General features: G+C 33.8%; 1 protein-coding gene across 1 annotated transcript; it reads left to right on the top strand.

Moving 5' to 3' along the window:
• Positions 1-3013: 3013 nt before the first annotated feature.
• Positions 3014-20836, top strand: LOC141695825 (uncharacterized). The gene is made up of 6 exons (XM_074500037.1): positions 3014-3496; positions 18552-18881; positions 19052-19126; positions 19236-19292; positions 19636-19695; positions 19841-20836. Exons 1-6 carry the CDS (start codon positions 3014-3016, stop codon positions 20834-20836), a joined length of 2001 nt encoding a protein of 666 aa, XP_074356138.1.
• The last annotated feature ends 291 nt before the right edge of the window (positions 20837-21127 follow it).

The raw sequence follows: 21127 nt of genomic DNA on the forward strand, positions 1-21127 counted from the left end.
ATAAAGAAAAAAGAATATACTAAGTCCAATATTACATTAATTTAAATAAATTTACTTAAAAATGACTAAGATGAAGGTATATTTTGAAGAATATAATGTTTACTTAAAATAAAAAAAAATATAATAAGGTTACCTTATTTGTTATTTATTTGAGGCAATTATGGAATATTTAATATAATTTACAGTATCCATTTTAAGAAGAATTTTTTATAAAATTTTATTATATATGTGCATATATATATTTATATATGTATATATATTACATTGATTTGTAGTATTCTAAGTTCTTCCACAATTTTCATGTCTTGTTGCTTAGATTTTATGTTTTTCTAGGTTTATCTTTTTTGTGCTCTTTCAATTAATTTTGATTTATTAATATTATTCTATCTCATATACTGTGAATGTTATATTCAGTTTTTCATAATATATATATATATATATTTATATATATTATTTATAAATATATTTAGATATATAATATCTACATGGGCTCTTCAAATATAAAGAACCTTAAAATTTAAACTAGAAACTAAGGAAATTAACTAATGACCCACCACTAACTCAACCCACTTCCAACCTCACCTACGCACAAGGTATCACTTCTTTACTCTCCATTACAACTAATCAACCACCATCTCCAATCTACCACCCACCACCATGTCCCATCTATCTCGAACCGCCATCATTACATACCACTAAATTCTTGGATTTCTATAATCACCTACCTTCAATCATTATTTATATTATATAAATCAATAGTTTGTATAAGAGAAAATGATGAAGATGATTAAAGTTAAAAATACAGGACAAAAGTATTAGTGCTTGGGGTCTATTGAACAATTACTATGAAATAGGGGAGATTATATATTAACATAATATACAATTATTGAACAATCACAGATAACAACAATGAATTTCCAATAAAAAACACCGGATGTGAAATTTGAACATTATATATGAATACAAGTACCAATAGGTATGACTTCAATCACTAAAGCCTATGACAAAAATCACTAATTTATATAACACAAATCACCAATTTATATCATGAAAATCACCAAATGTTATATACGAGAAAGATATATACAAACATATTTTTATGACATAATTCGATGAAAATCGCCAATCTTTTTGGTCAAAGAAGTTAGTGATGATTTATTATAGTAAGGGTATAATTAATTTATTAAGAATGAGGGGGGGAGTGTTCCAATTGGTGCACTAGGATAAAGGTGTAGTAGGAACTTAATGGTATATGATGGGGAAATAGATGGGACACCAAGAGAAAGGTGTGGTATAATAGAAAGGTGGAGGGGAGAAAGGCAGTAAATCACTATTTATGCTTACTAGAATCACTAAAATTTAGAAAGTTCTGAAATTATAGTAATTTCAGTTTAGTGATCCCATTAAGTATAAATAGTGATCATCGTCGAAAATATAGCAAATATGGTATGCAAATTGATTGCTGAGAGATGGAGAAACATATAGTGAAGTCATATTTTTAAAAAAGGTTTGTCGATTAATGGAAAAAACAAATTAAAAATAGATAGAAAATTATTTATAAATAGATATATGAGAGGGAGTAACAGTTGAAATTTAAGGGAGGAGCGAGAAGGGGTTGTATAAAATTTGTGAGGTAGAGATTCAATTCAAGCTCTAAAATTAGTGGTTATCAATGGTTTCTAGTTTTTAGAATAAGGTTTGTTTCTATTTGACCATTTCTCTTTACTCATATATATATATATATTACATTTTGTATAATTAAAATGATCTATGCACATGTATGTATTAAATTCTTTAAATTAATAAAAATTTTAAAACTATAGATTTAAAATATTCAAATAATTTTATATAATGTAAATTATAATTTTACATGTATATAATATTTTTAAAAACTAATAAATTCTTGTTAAATTATAAAAGTATAATGAAAAGGAAAAATAATGAAACAAAATAGTACTTTGAGATTCTATAATTGAAAACTAGTTGACTTCATCTACAACATGTTTATATTGCACAAAAGATATGGATTTTTAAATAATAACTAGTTCATATGACATAATTTAGTTTCTTAGTTACCCGATCAAATTCGTTACCATTTAATCGTCCTTGGTAAACTAGTAAACTAGTAACTCAACTAGTGTATTACACTATCTATTTATGCAAGTAGTAGTGTAAGCAAGCTTGTTGGAGGTTACTTTGACTTGTTAGTCAACTAATTATATGACCTTGTATTTTTACTAAAATTTATCGGTTAAAAGCTAAGTCTATACAATTTAGTATCTAAAAGTTTAAAGCAAGAATGTATAGAACAAGAACAATAAAAGTAATGGACTAAAGTAATCGATGATGCCGAAAACCCCCTGGAAGGGTAAAAACCCAACCGTAGTAATTCTACTATAATATTTTATATTAATTACAAGAGATGGATTTCTTAATAAATAAGTATAAAGTATATATAAGGCTTCGTGTTTTCTCATTCATGGAATGATAGGGATGGAGAGTTTCTTATTATAATGGATATTTTATGTGTTTTGTGTTGTGTAGCTCCCTCCATTGTATATGACTCTTCTATTCATATATATCCATGCATTAGCCTTTTCTTGTTGTTGTAGGTCTTCGGACCACTTGTACATAATTGTGCTATTGAATAGGTAATGTAATAAACTATCTACCTATTTTTAAGGGTCGGTGCTTGCCTTGGTTTTGTTGTCATGTTCTATTCGTCCAAACGGTCTGTACTTGTCATGAATCTTTACGTCAATACAAAATCTTCTCGTTAGTACCTATCTGTCATTTCACGTAAATCAAGCATGATCATTTCAAGTGCAAGGGTGGTATGGGCTTTAAAAATCTTCGAGATTTTAACACAGCATTATTAGGAAATCAAGCATGGAGGCTAATCTCATTTCCGGACAAGCTGGTTAGTTGTATTCTTAAAGTAAGGTATTATCCATCTGGTTCCTTCTTAATAGCCAAATTGGGATCCAACCCTAGTTATATTTGGTGTAGCGTGATGGATGCTCAAGCTTTACTGGTTCAGGGCATTTCTTGTTGTATTGGAAATGGGCAAACAGTCGACATCACAAATTCTCCGTGGTTGCCATCAATCGAAGACCCGTTTGTTCACTCAGATAATGAGGCCATATCTAATCAGAAAGTTGCTTCGTTGTTCAAGATCGATGAAAAGGCTTGGGACGTAGAGTTAGTTTTGGACGTCTTTGAAGAGATGGATGCTGAATTGATTCTTTCTATTCCTCTTATTGAAAATGACAAGGACACCTGGTATTGGCGCCATGAGAAAATGGGCCACTATTTAGTGAAAAGTGGTTTTAATGTCATCCAAGCATCCAAAAATCAGCCTAATACAGTGGATAATTCGGGGTTTTGGAGGAAGTTATGGAACTTGAAGATACCGAATAAAATTAAGAATTTTCTGTGGCGAGCCTCGTCCAACTATTTGCCTACAAACGATACTCTGCAGGCCGGAAGAATTCAGGTTAATGCTCAGTGTCCAGTTTGAAACCTCTGTGACGAATCAACTATTCATTCGCTTGTCAAATGCTCATTTGTTGTAGAGTGTCATCAGTTTGCATCTGTCAGGCAAGTTGCAGGTGACTATCATATTTTTAATGAGTTGCTCCAGTCGGTGTTTGAGCAGAGTAATGACAGAGATATATGTATCCATGTAACGCTTTGTTGGTTCTTGTGGAAAAATTGTAACGACATAGTTTGGAAGCAGCGAGGTGTTAGTGTCCCTGAAGTAGTTCATGTAGTGTTGTCTTTTCTTAACCAATGGAAAGCTGCTCAAGATAAGAATTTTGATCCGTTTCTGAGTTTTATGACTCAGGAAGATGGTTTAGAGCAGTGTTGTCCCTCATCGTGAAATAGTGTTAAGGTGAACGTAGATGCAGCTTTATTCACGGATCCAAATCGCCACAGCTATGCTATTGTTGTTCGTGACCAGTTAGGACATCTTGTCCAGGCCATGTCAAAATGCTCTCTAGGGAAGTCGTCTCCCGAGCTAGCACAGAGTGTAAGCATCAGAGAAGCCCTTAGTTGGCTCAAACGAAGTATCATCTCGAATGGTATAATTGAATCTGATTGCCTCCAGGTTGTTCAGTTGATTCGCAGTTCTTTCTCAAGTTACTCGTATTTAGGGAAGGTTGTGAATGATTGTAGACACCTATTGGAGGACTTAAGAAGCCAAAATATATTGATTCGTATTGTTAAATGTTCCGCGAACAGAGTAGCTCATTATCTAGCGAGGTATAGCTGTTCAGTAGCTGAGCATAAGTGGGATATGGAAAATGTCCACCCTGCTTTTTCTTATATTCTTTGTAAAGATTTGAGTGAGTCATAAAATCTTTACCTTCCGTGGCAAAAAAAAAACATATTACAATTGTAAATATATGTACATACTAAATATTTAGTTATCAATCATTTCAATGTTTTCATCCTCCAAAAACATAATATGCCATTATTTGATAATAGCATATTATGTAGTTATATCTCTTTTATTCTCCATAGTATTTTTTTTGATGACATGAGCTATATAGATTAAACAAAAGTGATTTTTTTTATCAATAAAAACACATTTTTTTTAATATAAGCATTTGTTAAAAAAGTGGTATGTTTTGAATAGATTATTATATGTAATATGTGATATAAATAAACATGGAATTAAAAGGATATACGGTTTATATAATAAACTCTGTCACATCTTATTATATTCTACCTAAAATATTCTTATTACATAGAGAACAAAATTCCAATTTATAATAAAATTAAAATGTCATGTTAATAAACATTAATAGACTTTTTATATTTACTAAAACATTATTCATGTGTTGTAACTGACACCAAATTTAGTAACATCATATTCTGTGATTGGCTAAGCGGATGGGATTTCATACTAAAATAACCTTAAAAAGTGTATGAGTTTAGGGTTAGATTATATACTAATCATAAAATCTAAATTATCACCTCTAATATTCAAAAACCTAAAACAAATATAGATAAAAAAGAAATTTTTTATTTTTTTAATCGAGTTAATTTGTTGATAGCATGTGATGTTAAAGTTTTTGTACATATAAGTTTTTTTGTTATGCCTAGCAATTTTACTCACAATATTTTTAGTACATAATAAATTGGTTACCAAATGATGTGGAGAGGGACCTTGGACATGTAAAATGTTTAAAATGATTTGAACACATAAATTTTAATAAAAAATGGCTTAAAGATATTTACAAAAACACAACATATTTGAACAAAATCATAGGCATGGTAAAAATGCATACTCTAGTAAGTGCTCTAGTAATTGTTGACGTAATGCCCATGGCTCTTTGTTGACATTTTGTTGCTCGGTGATTCCTTTCACCTAGTACAAATGACTAAAGGTGAGAAAGTTTCACCACAAGGATACTTTGGCGAAATAGGGAGAATTTTTAGTATTTATTTCCCTTCAAATATAAAAATGTGTGATGATGGACCTTACTTGATGTGGCTTGAAACTCTAAAAACTCTAAACAAAGTTTTTTAGACATATTGCAATTATAAATATAGGGCTGAGTTCTATGGAGTCCACCTTTTTATCGGAGTCCTCGGAGTCCATCTACGTTCTGCAAATAAAATATATTGTAAAACGTGTTATTTTGCTAAACATGTTACACAAATAGCATAACTTCAACAAAATCATGCAAATCTCATATATTTACGGTACAATATGTATGTTCTGCAATATGTTCTGCAACATGAACATTTATGTTCTGCAAACTAAACATGTTTTGTAGAATATATATTTTTGCAATGTTCTGCTTGTAATATGTATGCAATCTACAAGATTTTTGATAGAATAGTGATGTTTGTCGAAAAATAATATGTTTTGCAATATTTTAAGCTATATTTTACTTGCAGAACATATATGGACTCCGAGGACTCCAATTAAAGATGGACTCCATAGAACTTTACTCATTAGCACATAATAAAGATATAGTTACCCATCATTTCAATATTTTCATCCTCCAAAAACATAATATGTCTTGACTAAACTATTGTCAAATAAAATCATGGCTCACATTGAAAACCACAACAGGGATTATATAATCCAATATTAACGTTTGAAAATTGGCAAATTCATTATGGAAGAAATTTCTCTAGTTAAAATCTTAAGTAACATGTTCTTATTTTTACTCAATTATATAACAAAGAATGTGAAATACTGTTTAAAAAATAAAAATGCTTGAACTCTAGTTCAGAAAGTGAAAAAATTCTTTTAATGGATCCATAAAGGATGGTTTGTTCATAGTTTATCCTTCTAGTGGATAAGTTATATATTTCTATGATAAATAATCTACAAATGAAAGTTGGTTTTCCCATTAGAAATTTTCCACTAATTTGTGAGAAACGAAGAACCTAAAAGTACACATATACTGACTCTACAAATATAGCAATAAGACAAAACCTTGGATGCAACTTTGCCTAACTCTAAATAACGGAGAATGTTCCATCATGGTGAGACACAATTAGTAAAATAGTCATACTAATTTAGAATTTACTTTTTTAACTAAACTAATATCAAATTTGTTAATAAAAAATGAATTACACAAAAACTTTGCATACCAAAATAAGGGACTTGCACTGGATTTGAATTTCGAATAGGGTCATGAGCATCTGAGTGGTACATTCTTATTAGACCCAATGAGGATTACTGGCTCACGAGCTAAACACAAAAACAAAACAAATTATATTAAATCATTTTTACCCATTTATCTTTAACTAAATTAACATTAAATTAAAATTAATTTTTTAATTTAACAAATTTTAAATTTCTCACAAAAAATTAAAAATTTAAATAATAATGCATACAATAATAAGGAATGTGTAGTGGAGTCAAGAACATTTCGGTTAGGCCCAACAATGGCTTAAAAATCTAGTCCATTATGAGCATGGACAATATTGTGGATTTGATCATTCAAAAAATCATTCACCCAATGAAATTGAGTGTATGAAGGTAGTTATAGATTATCTAAATTAAAGCAAACACGATTAGTAAAATAGTTATAATAATTTTAAATATACTTTTTTAACTAAACTTATTTCAAATTTGTAATAAAAAAATGAATTACACAAAAAATGTGCATACCAAAATGAGGGAAATGCACTGGATTTGGATTTCGAATAGGGTCATGAGCATATAGGTTGTACATTTTCATTAGGTCCAATGACGATTACTGGCTCATCGCCTAAACAAAAAAACAAAAAAAATATATTAAATTATTTTGACCCATTTATCTTTAACTAAATTAAATTAACACATTAAATTAAAATTAAATTTTTAATGAAACAAATTTAAATTTCTGATAAAAAATAAAAATTTAAATAATAACGCATACAATGATGATGAATGTGTAGTGGATCAGCATACAATGATGAGGAATATGTAGTGGATGAGCCTTGGGATCAGGTTCAAGTACATTTTAGGTAGGCCCAACATTGGCTTGAGAATCCGGTCCATTATTAATATGGGCAACATTGTGATTTGATCATTCAAAAAATCATTCACCTAATCAAATTGATTGTATGAAGGCAGTTATAGATTATCTAAATTGAAGCTAACACAATTAGTAAAATAGTTATACTAATTTTAAATTTACTTTATTAACTAAACTTATTTCAAATTTGTCTCAAAAAAAATTACACAAAAAAAATTGTGCATAACAAAATGAGGGACTTGAACTCTGGATTTGGATTTGGAAGAGGGTCATGAGCATGAACTTTATTCACCTGAATGAGTGGTACATGCTCCTTAGGACCAATGAGGATTACTAGCTCATCACCTAAACAAGTAAACAAAATAAATTATATTAAATCATTTTTCCCCATGTATCTTTAGCTAAATTAAAACAACACATTAAATTAAAATTAATTTTTTAATTAAACAAATTTTAAATTTCTGACAAAAAAATTAAAATATAAATTATACTGTAGACAATGAGAAGAATGTGTAGTTGATTAGCTTCAGGTCCAAATACATTTTGGTTAGGCCCCACATTGGCTTGAAAATCATATATTATCAGGAAGGCCAACATTGTGGATTTGATCATTCAAAAAATTATTCACCCAATCAAAATGATACTATGAAGCCAATTGTAGATTATCTAAATTAAAGACAACACAAATAGTGAAATAGTTATACTAATTTCAAATTTATTTTATAACTAAATTTATTTCAAATTTGTCACAAAAAAAATTGAGGGACTTGCACTTGATTTGGATTTGGAAAAGTCTCATCAGCCTCAACTTCATTCATTTTAATGAGTGGTAAATGCTCATTTGGCCCAATGAGGATTAGGAGCCCATCACCTACACATGCAAAACAAAACAAATTATATTAAATCATTTTGACCCATGTATCTTTAACTAAATTAAAATAACACATTAAATTAAAATTAAATTTTTAATTAAACTAATTTTAATTATGACAAAAAAATATAAATATAAATTATAGTGCATATAATGAGAAGAATGTGTAGTCCATTAGATTTAGGTCCAAGTACATTTTGATTAGGCCAAACATTGCCTTGAAAATTGTACATTATGGGGCAACATTGTGGATTTGAATATTCAAAAAATCGTTGGATCAGGTCCAGGTACATTTCGGTTACGCTGCTTCAAAAATCAATACATTATCACCATGGGCAACATTGTGGATTTTATCATTCACCCAATCAAATTGATGGTATGAAGGCAGTTTTAGATTATCTAAATTAAAACAGACACAATTAGTAAATTAGTTATACTAATTTTCAATTTATTTTTTAACTAAACTAATTTCAAATTTGTCACGAACAAATGAATTACACAAAAAATTGTGTATATTAAAATGGGGGGAATGCCCTTGATTTGGATTTAGAACAAGGTCATGAGCCTAAACTCCATTCACCTCAATCACTCCCTATTGTAAATCTCACTAACAAATATAGCAACATAGAAGCAAGTGTATATAGAATTTAACAAGTTTAGGCCAAGACCACAGTTAACAAAACAAAACATGCAGGTAAACAAAATCAGTAACTGAAATAACGTAGAGAGAAAGAAAGATGTACCCGAAACCATAGCTTTTAACAGTGAATGAAATACAGGTTCACAGATACAAAATGCCAAGAAAATGATCACAGCTGAGTCACCAGGCCTTGCTCGAAGTCCTGGCTACTCTTGAAGAGAATATTGCCCCTACCTGCTGCGTTTGGGATGCGCACAATATCTCCACCAGGATAAAACAGCTCGGAGTTTATGTTAACAGCAGCAACAAAAGCTCCACTTCGACCAGCACCTCAGTCGCCGGAAAATATCAGCACTTCAGGACTTGTGGGAGAGAAATGCAGAGAGGTTGAAGAGAAGAGAAGAGAATGTAGTGTGTTCTTACTTATTCATTCAGTTTAGCCTCTATTTATAGGAGAGGAAAAATGAAACTGTCCACACACTTAATGTCTGAATTAAACTGCTTCATTAATAAAAAAATCAAAACTGATCAGATTTTGAATTCATTAATGAAAAAATCAAAACTGAACAGCTTTTGAATTTAAATTATTTGTAACAGCTTTTCACATTAACACCCACATTATTATCAGAACTTAAGTTAAGTTCTGATTTGATTCATCAGTACTTAAGTTCTGATTCTGATATCAGAACTTGTTAAGTTCTGATTTTATTCATCAGTTCTTAAGTTCTGATTCTGATATCAGAACTTGTTACAGATCAGATTATTTGCAGGTTCAATATATTTAGACTAAGCCCACTAACAAAGTGACTTAGCCTATTTCAGTACCCCAATAATCCAGTCACCGATAAATAAATTCGAATTAAAATAATTCTCAAATAAATAAAATCCTCGCCCAGGTCGCCTCGCGTACGCGATATACCGAGACATTCACCCAAATCGCCCTTTGACCCGACCCGGTCCGGTCCGGTCCGGTGCGTGGCGGGGCGGGGCGCGCGTGTGTGTGTGTGCGCGTGAAGCACACAACAACACAATGGACCATCACACACCTTAGTAGTTGTATACTACTCATGTGGGTAATACCATATAAAGCACACACCCTCCTTTATTTATTTCAATGTGGGACAAACATTCTCAAATTTTTCCAAGCTTTTCCAAGCTACTTTCAACTCTCATTTCATATGGATTTCATTAAGAAAATTCTTAAAACCATACATGAAAATTTAAGTTCAAATATCATTGAACAATTTCCAATCATTAGATTTTAGGATTAACATCAAGAACATAATTAAATTAAGCTCTAAAATCCTAATTTTCTAACAATCCCCCACAAATCTATAAAGAAATGTGATCAATTTCCCATCATGACTTGTTTTTCAGAGTCGGTACCCTTCCGGGTTTGAACCCTCCTAATTCCTCTACTTCAATGGCTATCGGACTCAGATGGAATGTTTCACCTTGAATCTTAATCCGTTTAGTATAACCATATTCCATAGACGACGACAAGTCAAAGGTTATGGTGTCAATCTACGGCTTTGAGACATTAATGGTCATGTCTCGATCCTGTTCGTCGAATGCTTCAAGGATTAACCCTATCCTCTAATCGCGACCACAAAATTACATTCGCTTAGCTGGGCATCTCCAGAGATATACTGCCTCTATCTCGTCAAATGACTTGATCCCATTCAGAGTTTCAACACTCTTGCTTTTCTGGCAGTGTCAGTACCTTCTAGGTTTACAGGGAATAGACTCAGATACTATAGTATCATCTATGTAGCAAAGGTACTACCAACTCATCCTTACAGCTTGTTATTACCCATTGAATACACTTCGAGGGATCTCCTCTCATGTGTATTGGGTTCCCACTGTTGATGAATTATGATGGGTTGACAGTCCCATCCCCAACCTTGACTTAAGGACCACTGCAGGTTCCAGTCCTTTAGTAAGAGGATCAGCTATATTATTCTGAGTTCCTATGAACTCTATAGCTATGATCCTATCAGTCACTAAACCCCTTATAGACTTGAGTCTAACTTGGATGTGTCTCTTAGTTTTAGCATTATGCTTTTTACTGCTAATCTTGTCGATAGTTGTTCGACTATCACAGTGAATAGCAATAGCAGGAAGCGGTCTGCTTACTAAGGTATTGCAGACATAAGTCCGTGTAACCATTCAGCCTCCGTCCCTGTGGCGTCAAGTGCACACAACTCAGCCTCAAAAGTAGACCGAGTAACAATAGTCTGTCTGCTTGACTTCCAGGATATTGCTCCACCAGCCAAGGTGAACATGTATCCAGTCACTCCATTAGAAACAGACTTCTTAGCTATCCAACTTGCATCACTGTACCCTTCAAGCACACCAGGAAATCTCCTGTAGTGTAAGCTAAGGTATATTGTGCCTTTTAGATATCTAAGTACTCTATCAAGAGCATCCCAATGAGTTCTGTTTGGACAGCTTGTATATCTAGCCAATTTAGACACAAAATATGAAATATCTGGTCTAGTACAGTTAGCAAGATACTGCAAGCTCCCAATAATCTGAGAATACCTTAACTGAGACACAGGCACTCCTGAAGTATTCTTGACAAGGACAACTTTCAAATCATAAGGTGTACTAGCGATTCTACACTGTGAATAACCATATTTCTCAAGTATAGATTTCTCTATATAATGAGATTGAGTCAAGGTTATTCCTTCAGTGGACTGAACCAGTTTGATTCCAAGAATCACACTTGCCTCACCCATATCCTTCATTTCAAAATGTCTTTTCAAGAATTCTTTAGTCTCGTTAATAATCTCAATATTAGTTCCAAACAATAAAATGTCATCCACATATAGGCACAAAATAACACACTCATTACCTTTAACTTTAGTGTAGACACACTTATCACTTTCATTAATCTTATAACTGAAAGGCAATATAGTTTCATCAAACTTTTTATGCCAATCTCTGGGAGCTTGTTTCAAGCCATAGATGGACTTGATCAACTTACATACTTTCCTTTCATTGCCTGATGCAACAAATCCATCAGGCTGATCCATATAAATCTCTTCTTCAAGTTCACCATGAAGAAAAGCCGTCTTTACATCCATCTGATGGATGATAAGACCATGGACTGAAGCCAATGCTATAAGCATTCGAATTGTTACCATTCTTGCAACCGGAGAGTATGTATCAAAATAATCAATTCCTTCCTTTTGCTTAAAACCCTTAGCTACCAGTCTAGCTTTGTACTTATCTATTGAGCCGTCAGGGTTCAACTTCCTTTTAAAGACCCATTTGCACCCAATAGTAGAACACCCAGGAGGGAGATCAACCAACTCCCATGTTCCATTAGAAACAATAGAGTCAATTTCACTCTTGACAGCGCCCTTCCAGTGCCTTGACTCAGAAGAATCCATAGCTTGCCGGAAAGTTAAAGGTTCGTCCTCGATATTGTAAGTGATGAAATCACCTCCAAAATCCTTGACTACCTTTGCACGCTTACTTCTCCTTGGTTCCTCTAGTTCCTTAGGAATAGAGCTACTACTAGGTTCTGCCCCCACATTTGTCATCTTTTCCACATGATTAGGAATATAACTTGATGTATGAGTAGGATCTTCCTCAGAAGTCGTTTCAGGTATTCCAGTCTTCATAGGTTAGACATCCTCAAAGAATGTCGCATCTCGAAATTCAACTCGTGTTTGCCACTATACCATCTATGTCAGATTTTAACACTAAAAATCTCATAGCTGTAGTGGTCTCAAGATAGCCCAGAAAGATACAGTCAACAGTCTTTGGACCTAGTTTCTTTCTCTTGTGTTCAGGAACAAGTACCTTAGCAAGGCACCCCCACACACGAAGATACTTAAGACTAGTCATCCTGCCTTTCCATAACTCCCAGGGTGTTTTATCCATGTATTTCAGAGGGACTCTATTCAAAATATGGCAAGCCGTATTTAGAGCCTCCCCCCACATATATTTAGGCAACCCAGAGTTAATAAGCATACTATTAATCATATCTTTAAATGTTCTGTTCTTTCGCTCAGCAACCCCATTAGACTCAGGTGTGTATGGTGGAGTAACTTCATGAACTATACCATTGTTTGCACAAAATTCATTAAAAGCATTACTCGTATACTCACCACCTCTATCAGATCTCAATCTTTTAAGTAACTTACTAGTTTGTTTTTCTACTTCAGTTTTATATATAATGAATTTACTAAGTGCTTCATCCTTATGTCTAAGTAAATAAACATAACAGTATCTACTACTATCATCTATAAAAGTAATGAAGTATCTAAACTGGTCCTTGGTCAACACACCACCAAATTCACAAATATCAGTGTGTACTAAATCTAACAAGTCTGAATCCCTAACAACGTTATGAAAAGGTTTCCTTATCTGTTTAGCAGACACACATACTTGACATTTAGAATTCTTTTCTATGGTATATTTTGGAATCAACTCTAAGTTCATCATGTTCTTAAGAGCACCAAAGTTTAAATGACCTAGTCTAGCATGCCATATATTTGAGGACTCAATACAGTTAACAGTAGGAATAACATTATTATTCAAATTTCCCAAAACAGGATCCGCATTAATAATAAATAAACCATTTGACAAGTAACCCTTGCCAAAGAATGTACCAGTGTGAATAAGAACTACTTTATTACACTTGAACGAAATTTCAAAACCACTAGAAACTAAACAGCTTCCACTTATTATATTTCTACGCATGTTGGGAACATGATGCACTCTCGTCAGAGATAGAATACGTCCTGAAGGGAACTTCAGATCCACGTTTCCAACTCCATGTACTTGAGCAACACTAGCATTCCCCATCTTCACAGTCAAGCTATGACTCTGTTGATAAGATACAAATAAACTAATATCAGCACAAATATGTATATTAGCTCCAGTATCTATCAACCATTCATTTGACAGATAGGTAGAAAATATCACAGGGTTGTAGGATACATACCGGTCAACGTCGGTTTCAGAAGCCGTAGCCTCACCAACGACCATGTTCACTACAGGCCCACTTGCGGTTCCAAGCACAACATTTGCTTGCGCTACCTCGGTTTTCTTCGCTTTCTTCGTAGGGCAGTCCTTACTCCAATTCCCAACCTGCCCACAAGACCAGTATGGTTTGTTTGCCTTGGGTTTCTTGGCCTTGTCCTTGTCACTCTTAGGTTTATTACTATTAGCTTTCTTAGAAAAAGCCTTCCTCTTTTGTCCTACAGTTGCTATGTTTACCTTCGAGGTACCGTGTTCAGTTGGCATCACATGTCCCTGTTTGGACTTGTGTTGTTCTTGTACCGAGATGTCCAGCATAAGGTTGGTCTAGGTGATCTCTCCTTTCTGTCTTTTCAGGGAGAGAGAGAACTCTTCCCAAGACTTCGGGAGTTTTTCAATCACACTCATCACCTTGAACTTCTCCGGGAGATTCATTCCAGACTCCTTCAAAGCATGCACTATCATCTCGAACTCATGCACCTGCTCAGTCATGGACTTATTGTCCACCAGCTTGAACTCGAGGAACCTTGCCACAGAATACTTTTCTAGACCTTGTGAGTCAGTATTATGTGTCTGGTCCGGCTTCTCCCATAAGAGTTTTGCAGAGTAGGCATCAGAAGAATAGACATCAAACAAAGTGTTTGTTAGTGCCGCCAGAATGGCCGCTCTAGCCACTCCATCCTTCTCAGCCCACTTCGCAAAAGCCTTAACTGTGTCAGCCTTCTCTTGATCCACTACTGGTTTCTCATATTCCACAACCGGCCACAGACCCTTTATAGTCAACCACAACTTCATCTTTTTCTGCCAGCGAGAAAAGCCAATGCCACCGTTGAATTTCTCCGGTAAACCGGTTAGTTCAACAGCTTGTGGGAAACTATAGGTGGTCCAATCAATGGCCCCAGCAGTTGCACCCGAACTGCTACCACCACCAACGATAACCTCACTTTCGTTAACCATTATGCTAAATTCTATATAACTAATATTCTCTTCAAGAATGTTGTAAATCTCACTAACAAATATAGCAACATAGAAGCAAGTGTATATAGAATTTAACAAGTTTAGGCCAAGACCACAGTTAACAAAACAAAACATGCAGGTAAACAAAATCAGTAACTGAAATAACGTAGAGAGAAAGAAAGATGTACCCGAAACCATAGCTTTTAACAGTGAATGAAATACAGGTTCACAGATACAAAATGCCAAGAAAATGATCACAGTTGAGTCACCAGGCCTTGCTCGAAGTCCTGGCTGCTCTTGAAGAGAATATTGCCCCTACCTGCTGCGTTTGGGATGCGCACAATATCTCCACCAGGATAAAACAACTTGGAGTTTATGTTAACAGCAGCAACAAAAGCTCCACTTCGACCAGCACCTCAGTCGCCGGAAAATATCAGCACTTCAGGACTTGTGGGAGAGAAATGCAGAGAGGTTGAAGAGAAGAGAAGACAATGTAGTGTGTTCTTACTTATTCATTCAGTTTAGCCTCTATTTATAGGAGAGGAAAAATGAAACTGTCCACACACTTAATTTCTGAATTAAACTGCTTCATTAATGAAAAAATCAAAACTGATCAGATTTTGAATTCATTAATGAAAAAATCAAAACTGAACAGCTTTTGAATTTAAATTATTTGTAACAGCTTTTCACATTAACACCCACATTATTATCAGAACTTAAGTTCTGATTTGATTCATCAGTACTTAAGTTATGATTCTGATATCAGAACTTGTTAAGTTCTGATTTTATTCATCAGTTCTTAAGTTCTGATTATGATATCAGAACTTGTTACAGATCAGATTATTTGCAGGTTCAATATATTTAGACTAAGCCCACTAACAAAGTGACTTAGCCTATTTCAGTACCCCAATAATCCAGTCACCGATAAATAAATTCGAATTAAAATAATTCTCAAATAAATAAAATCCTCGCCCAGGTCGCCTCGCGTACGCGAGACGCCGAGACATTCGCCCAAATCGCCCTTCGACCCGACCGGTCCGGTCCGGTCCGGTCCGGTGCGTGGCGGGGCGGGGCGCGCGTGTGTGTGTGCGCGTGAAGCACACAATAACACAATGGACCATCACACACCTTAGTAGTTGTATACTACTCATATGAGTAATACCATATAAAGCACACACCCTCCTTTATTTATTTCAATGTGGGACAAACATTCTCAAATTTTTCCAAGCTTTTCCAAGCTACTTTCAACTCTCATTTCATATGGATTTCATTAAGAAAATTCTTAAAACCATACATGAAAATTTAAGTTCAAATATCATTGAACAATTTCCAATCATTAGATTTTAGGATTAACATCAAGAACATAATTAAATTAAGCTCTAAAATCCTAATTTTCTAACACTCCCAATGACGATTACTGGCTCATCAGCTAAACAAATAAACAAAAAAAATATATTAAATCATTTTGACCCATGTATCTTTAACTAAATTAAAACAAAACATTAAATTAAAATTAATTTTCTAGTTAAACTAATTTTAAATTTCGGACAAAAAAATAAAAATTATAATGCATACAATGATGAGGAATATGTAGTGGATCAGCCACAGGTACATTTTGGTTAGGCACAACATTGGCTTCAAAATCCAGTACATTGATGGGCAACACTATGGATTCTATCATTTAAAATATCATTCACCCAATCAAATTGATTTTACCAAGGCAGTTGTAGATTATTTAAATAAAACAGACATAATTAGTAAATTAGTTATACTAATTTTAATATTTTTTTTACCTAAACTAATTTAAAATTTGTCACAATACACAAAAAAATGTGCATATCAAAATGAGGGACTGGATTTGGATTTGGAAAAGGGTAATGAGCATTTTGGCTCATAGCTAAACAAGTAAACAAAACAAATTATATTAAATTATTTTCACCCATGTGTCTTTCACTAAATTAAAATAACACATTAAATTAAAGTTAATTTTTATTTAAACTAATTTTAAATTTTTAACAAAAAAATTAAAATAAAAATTATAATGCATACAGTGATGATGAATGTGTAGTTGATCAGCCATAGGTCCAGGTACATTTTGGTTAGACCCAGCAATGCCTTCAAAATCCACTACATTATCAGGATGGGCAACATTGTGGATTCTATCATTTAAAAAATCATTCACCCAATCAAATTAATTGTACGAAGGCAGTTGTAGATTATTTAAATAAAACAGACCAATTAGTAAATTAGTTATACTAATTTTAATATTTTTTTACCTAAACTAATTTAAAATTTATCACAACAAAATGAATTACACAAAAAATTGTGTATATCAAAATGATGGACTGGATTTGGATTTGGAAAAGGGTTATGAGCCTCTTGGCTCATCATCTAAACAAGTAAACAAAATATATTATATTAAATTATATTGACCCATGTGTCTTTCACTAAATTAAAACAACACATTAAATTAAAATTAATTTTTATTTAAACTAATTTTAAATTTCTAACAAAAAATAAAAATAAAAATTATAATACATACAATGATGAGGAATGTGTAGTGGATTGCGAGAGGAACAGGTACATTTTGGTTAGGCCCAGCAATGGTGCTTCAAAATCGATTACATTATCATGATGGGCAACATTGTGAATTTCATCATTCAAAAATTCATTCACCTCATCAAATTATTTGTATGAAAGCTGTTGTAGATTATCTAAATTAAAATAGACACAATTAGTAAATTAGTATATTAATTTAAAAATAAAATTTACTAGACTATTTTCAAATTTGTCACAAAAAATGAATTACAAAAAATATTTTGCATACCAAAATAAGGGACATGCACTAGATTTGAATTTGGAACAGTGTCATGAGCCTGAATTTCATTCACTTCAATCAATGGTACATGTTCATTAGGCTTAATGAGGATTATCGGCTCAACAGATAAACAAGTAAAAAAAATATATTAAATCATTTTTACCCATGTATCATAATGCTATGGTTGTCTCTAAAGGGATTAATAAAAATTGGAATTGGCTATTCAACTATGATCATCATTATAATAGCACGGTGTGGGTATGTTGGAACCCAAGTGTTTGGAACGTTTCGTTGGTTTATATGTCGAGCCAACACATTACTTGTAATGCTACTTAACTTGACAATAATATCTTCTTTCTAGTCTCATTTGTTTATGTTTTTAATGATTCCATTGATTGCATTTCCCTATGGAATTTTTGCTCGGATTTTTGTGCTACTACTCAACCATGGTGCTTTCTTGGTTACTTTAATTGTGTGGCTAGCAAGGATGAGATTCTTGGTAGTAGGGAGCATTGGACTCCTGATATGCAGGTTTTCAAAGATACATTATTTAGTTATGGCCTTCATGTTGTTAATACGGTGGGGGATACCTTCACCTGGACAAATAAACGTGATCATGCCCCTATTTTTAAGCATCTTGATCACATGGTTGCTAATTCTCATTGGTTTTAGGCATTTACGGAAAGTCAAGTGCTTTTTAAAACTCGTGGTATAATGGATCACTGCCCTCTTGTCTATGACGAGCCTTTATGTTCTTGACATTTTGGTAAACCTTTTCAGTTCTTTAATTTTATGATTGACATTCCTGGTTTTCTTGATTTGGTCTCGAGGTCTTGGAGTTTAGCCTGTAGTGGTTCTCCCATTCATCAATTTAATCTCAAACTCAAAGACACTAAGCTTGCTCTCCGGGAGTTGAATAAAAACCATGGCATTCTTCAAACTAATTTGCAGGCCTTTCGATCTAAGCTTGAGGATGTGCATTTGGCCTTGCTCTCAAATCCCCTTGATGAGAATCTTATCAACACCGAAAGATCCTTGATTAATGATCTTAATATGGATCTTGCTCAGGAGGAGTCTCTTTTACTTCAAAAGGCGATAATTAAGTGGATGGTGCATGGTGATGGCAACAATTCCCTTTTCATCAATAATGCAAAGTCAATTGGAACCTTAATAAAATTTTATATCTTGAAAATGACCAAGGTGCCCTTGTTCATGGTCAGGTGCAATGTGCTTAAGTGGTTGTCGCCTATTTTCAAAATCTTCTTGGTCTTACTCACCAGAATATTGATATTGATATCTCTCATGTTGATTGCAAAATGGTTACACCTCATCAAGCTAGTCTTCTTGAAGCTCCTGTAACTGATGCGCTTATTTTTTATACAATTTGAAAAATGAAAAAGAATAAGGCGCCTGGTCCGGATGGGGTCAATGTAGAATTTTTTATGGTGACTTGGTCTCTCACAGGTCAGAGTTTTTGTGAGGCTGTCAAGCATTTTTTTGTCTCTGGATTCTTGCCCCCAGGTTCAAACTCTACTTTTATTTCGTTGATTCCTAAGAAGTCATCCTTCACCTAACACATAGTGATTCATTATCTTTCACTCTTTTCTCCACTTACAAAACCATGTCCTTCATTGAAGATACCATTCTAGAAGAGCTTGAGGAGAGCCCCATAATTGAATTTCCAGTAATCGTGAAAGTTTCCAGGAAATGGAACGACTATAATCTGCTCAACGGTTTCCTCGAGGGTGTCAACCTTATCTTTGTGGACAAAAATGTAATCTTTTATCTATTTCTATATATCACCAAACCTATTAATGACTTACCAAATATATTACTTAGACATTTTTTTTTCAATTTTGTTTAGGGGCAACATATGCATGGGTGGGTATGTTCCGCGGTGTTGGCATATTTCATGGGACCGTTGGTAGATCATCAGACCTACGCCATTCAACACTTCGGAGTGGAAGCTTATACCTTTGAAAACAAATGTTTTGACTCTTCCAAACACATCATTTTATCCCAGACATCTAAAATTATCCATCTACCGGGTTACCATTGCGAGATTGCAGACGTCATCTCCAACTTTAGTAATCTTTAAAGAATTCAAGAACTTAAAGTCTCCTACCCGTATGCAAGGTTTTCATCTTATATCTCTTTGTATTGTCATGTACAAGTGCATTTCCAAGATCTTGGCCTCTAGGTTGAAGCTGATTTTGCCCTCCTTGGTTGATATTGCTCAATCAGCCTTCATCTCTGCGCGTTCTATCTCTGATAATATTTTGTTAGCTCAGGAGTTGTTTCATAGTTACGAGAGGGAAACTAGCACCCCAAAATGTGCACTCAAGATCGACTTGCACAAGGCGTTTGATTCGGTGCATTGGGATTTTATTTTGGCCGTTTTAAGAAGGGTTCAAATTCCAGAAAAAGTTAAAAAGTGTATCAGTGCTTGCATTTTTTCTACTAGGTTTTCTGTTAAGTTAAATGGAGTGGTTCATGGGTTCTTTGAAGGTAGTAAAGGTATTAGGCAAGGTGATCCCTTATCTCTATATATTTTTGCCTTGTGTATGAATGTCCTCTCGTGCATTCTCAACAAAGTGCCCGAAGGGTTTAAGTTCCATTGGCGCTGCAAGGAGCTCCACCTCTCTCATCTCTTTTTTGAGGATGACGTTTTGTTCTTTGTTCATGGCTGCAAGATTAATACTTTTTCAAGATGGAGTGGCCTATCACCAAGAATACATAAAAGCACCATTTTTTTGTGCAACTGCGATCAGGACTTTGTTGATTGGTTTGATTCTACATTTGCAATTCCTAGAGGAACTTTACCAGTTCACTTTCTTGGGGTCCCGGTAATCTCCTCGCAGGTGTGCATTAATGACTACATGCCTTTGATTGAGAAAATAACTTTGAGGCTCAACTCTTGGCCAAACTTGTTACTCTCGCTTGCTAGAAGAACTCTGCTCATTAAGTCAGTGATTCATGCTATTGAAGCCTTTTGGGGTAATCACATCCTTTTTCTAATGTCCGTTCACGCGAATATTCAATCGTTCTTGTCTAGATTTCTCTAGAAAGGGAATATATATCTCAAAGAGGGTGTTAAAGTCTCTTGGACCATAGTTTGTTTGCCTAGGGAGGAAGGTGGGTTAGTCCTTAAAAACATGGTAGATTGGAATCGAGCTCAAATTTTGAATCATCTCATTCGGGTTATCACACATAATAAGTCTCTTTGGCCTACATGGATTAACAAAACTGTGTTGAAGAATAAAAACTTCTGGACTCTCGATTTACCAACTGATGCTTCTTGGATTTGGAGAAAAATGCTTAGACTTCGCTCAATGGCACTACAATTTATCTCCTAT

Source organism: Apium graveolens, chromosome 11 (genome assembly GCF_009905375.1).
Source record: "Apium graveolens cultivar Ventura chromosome 11, ASM990537v1, whole genome shotgun sequence".
Taxonomy (NCBI): domain Eukaryota; kingdom Viridiplantae; phylum Streptophyta; class Magnoliopsida; order Apiales; family Apiaceae; genus Apium; species Apium graveolens.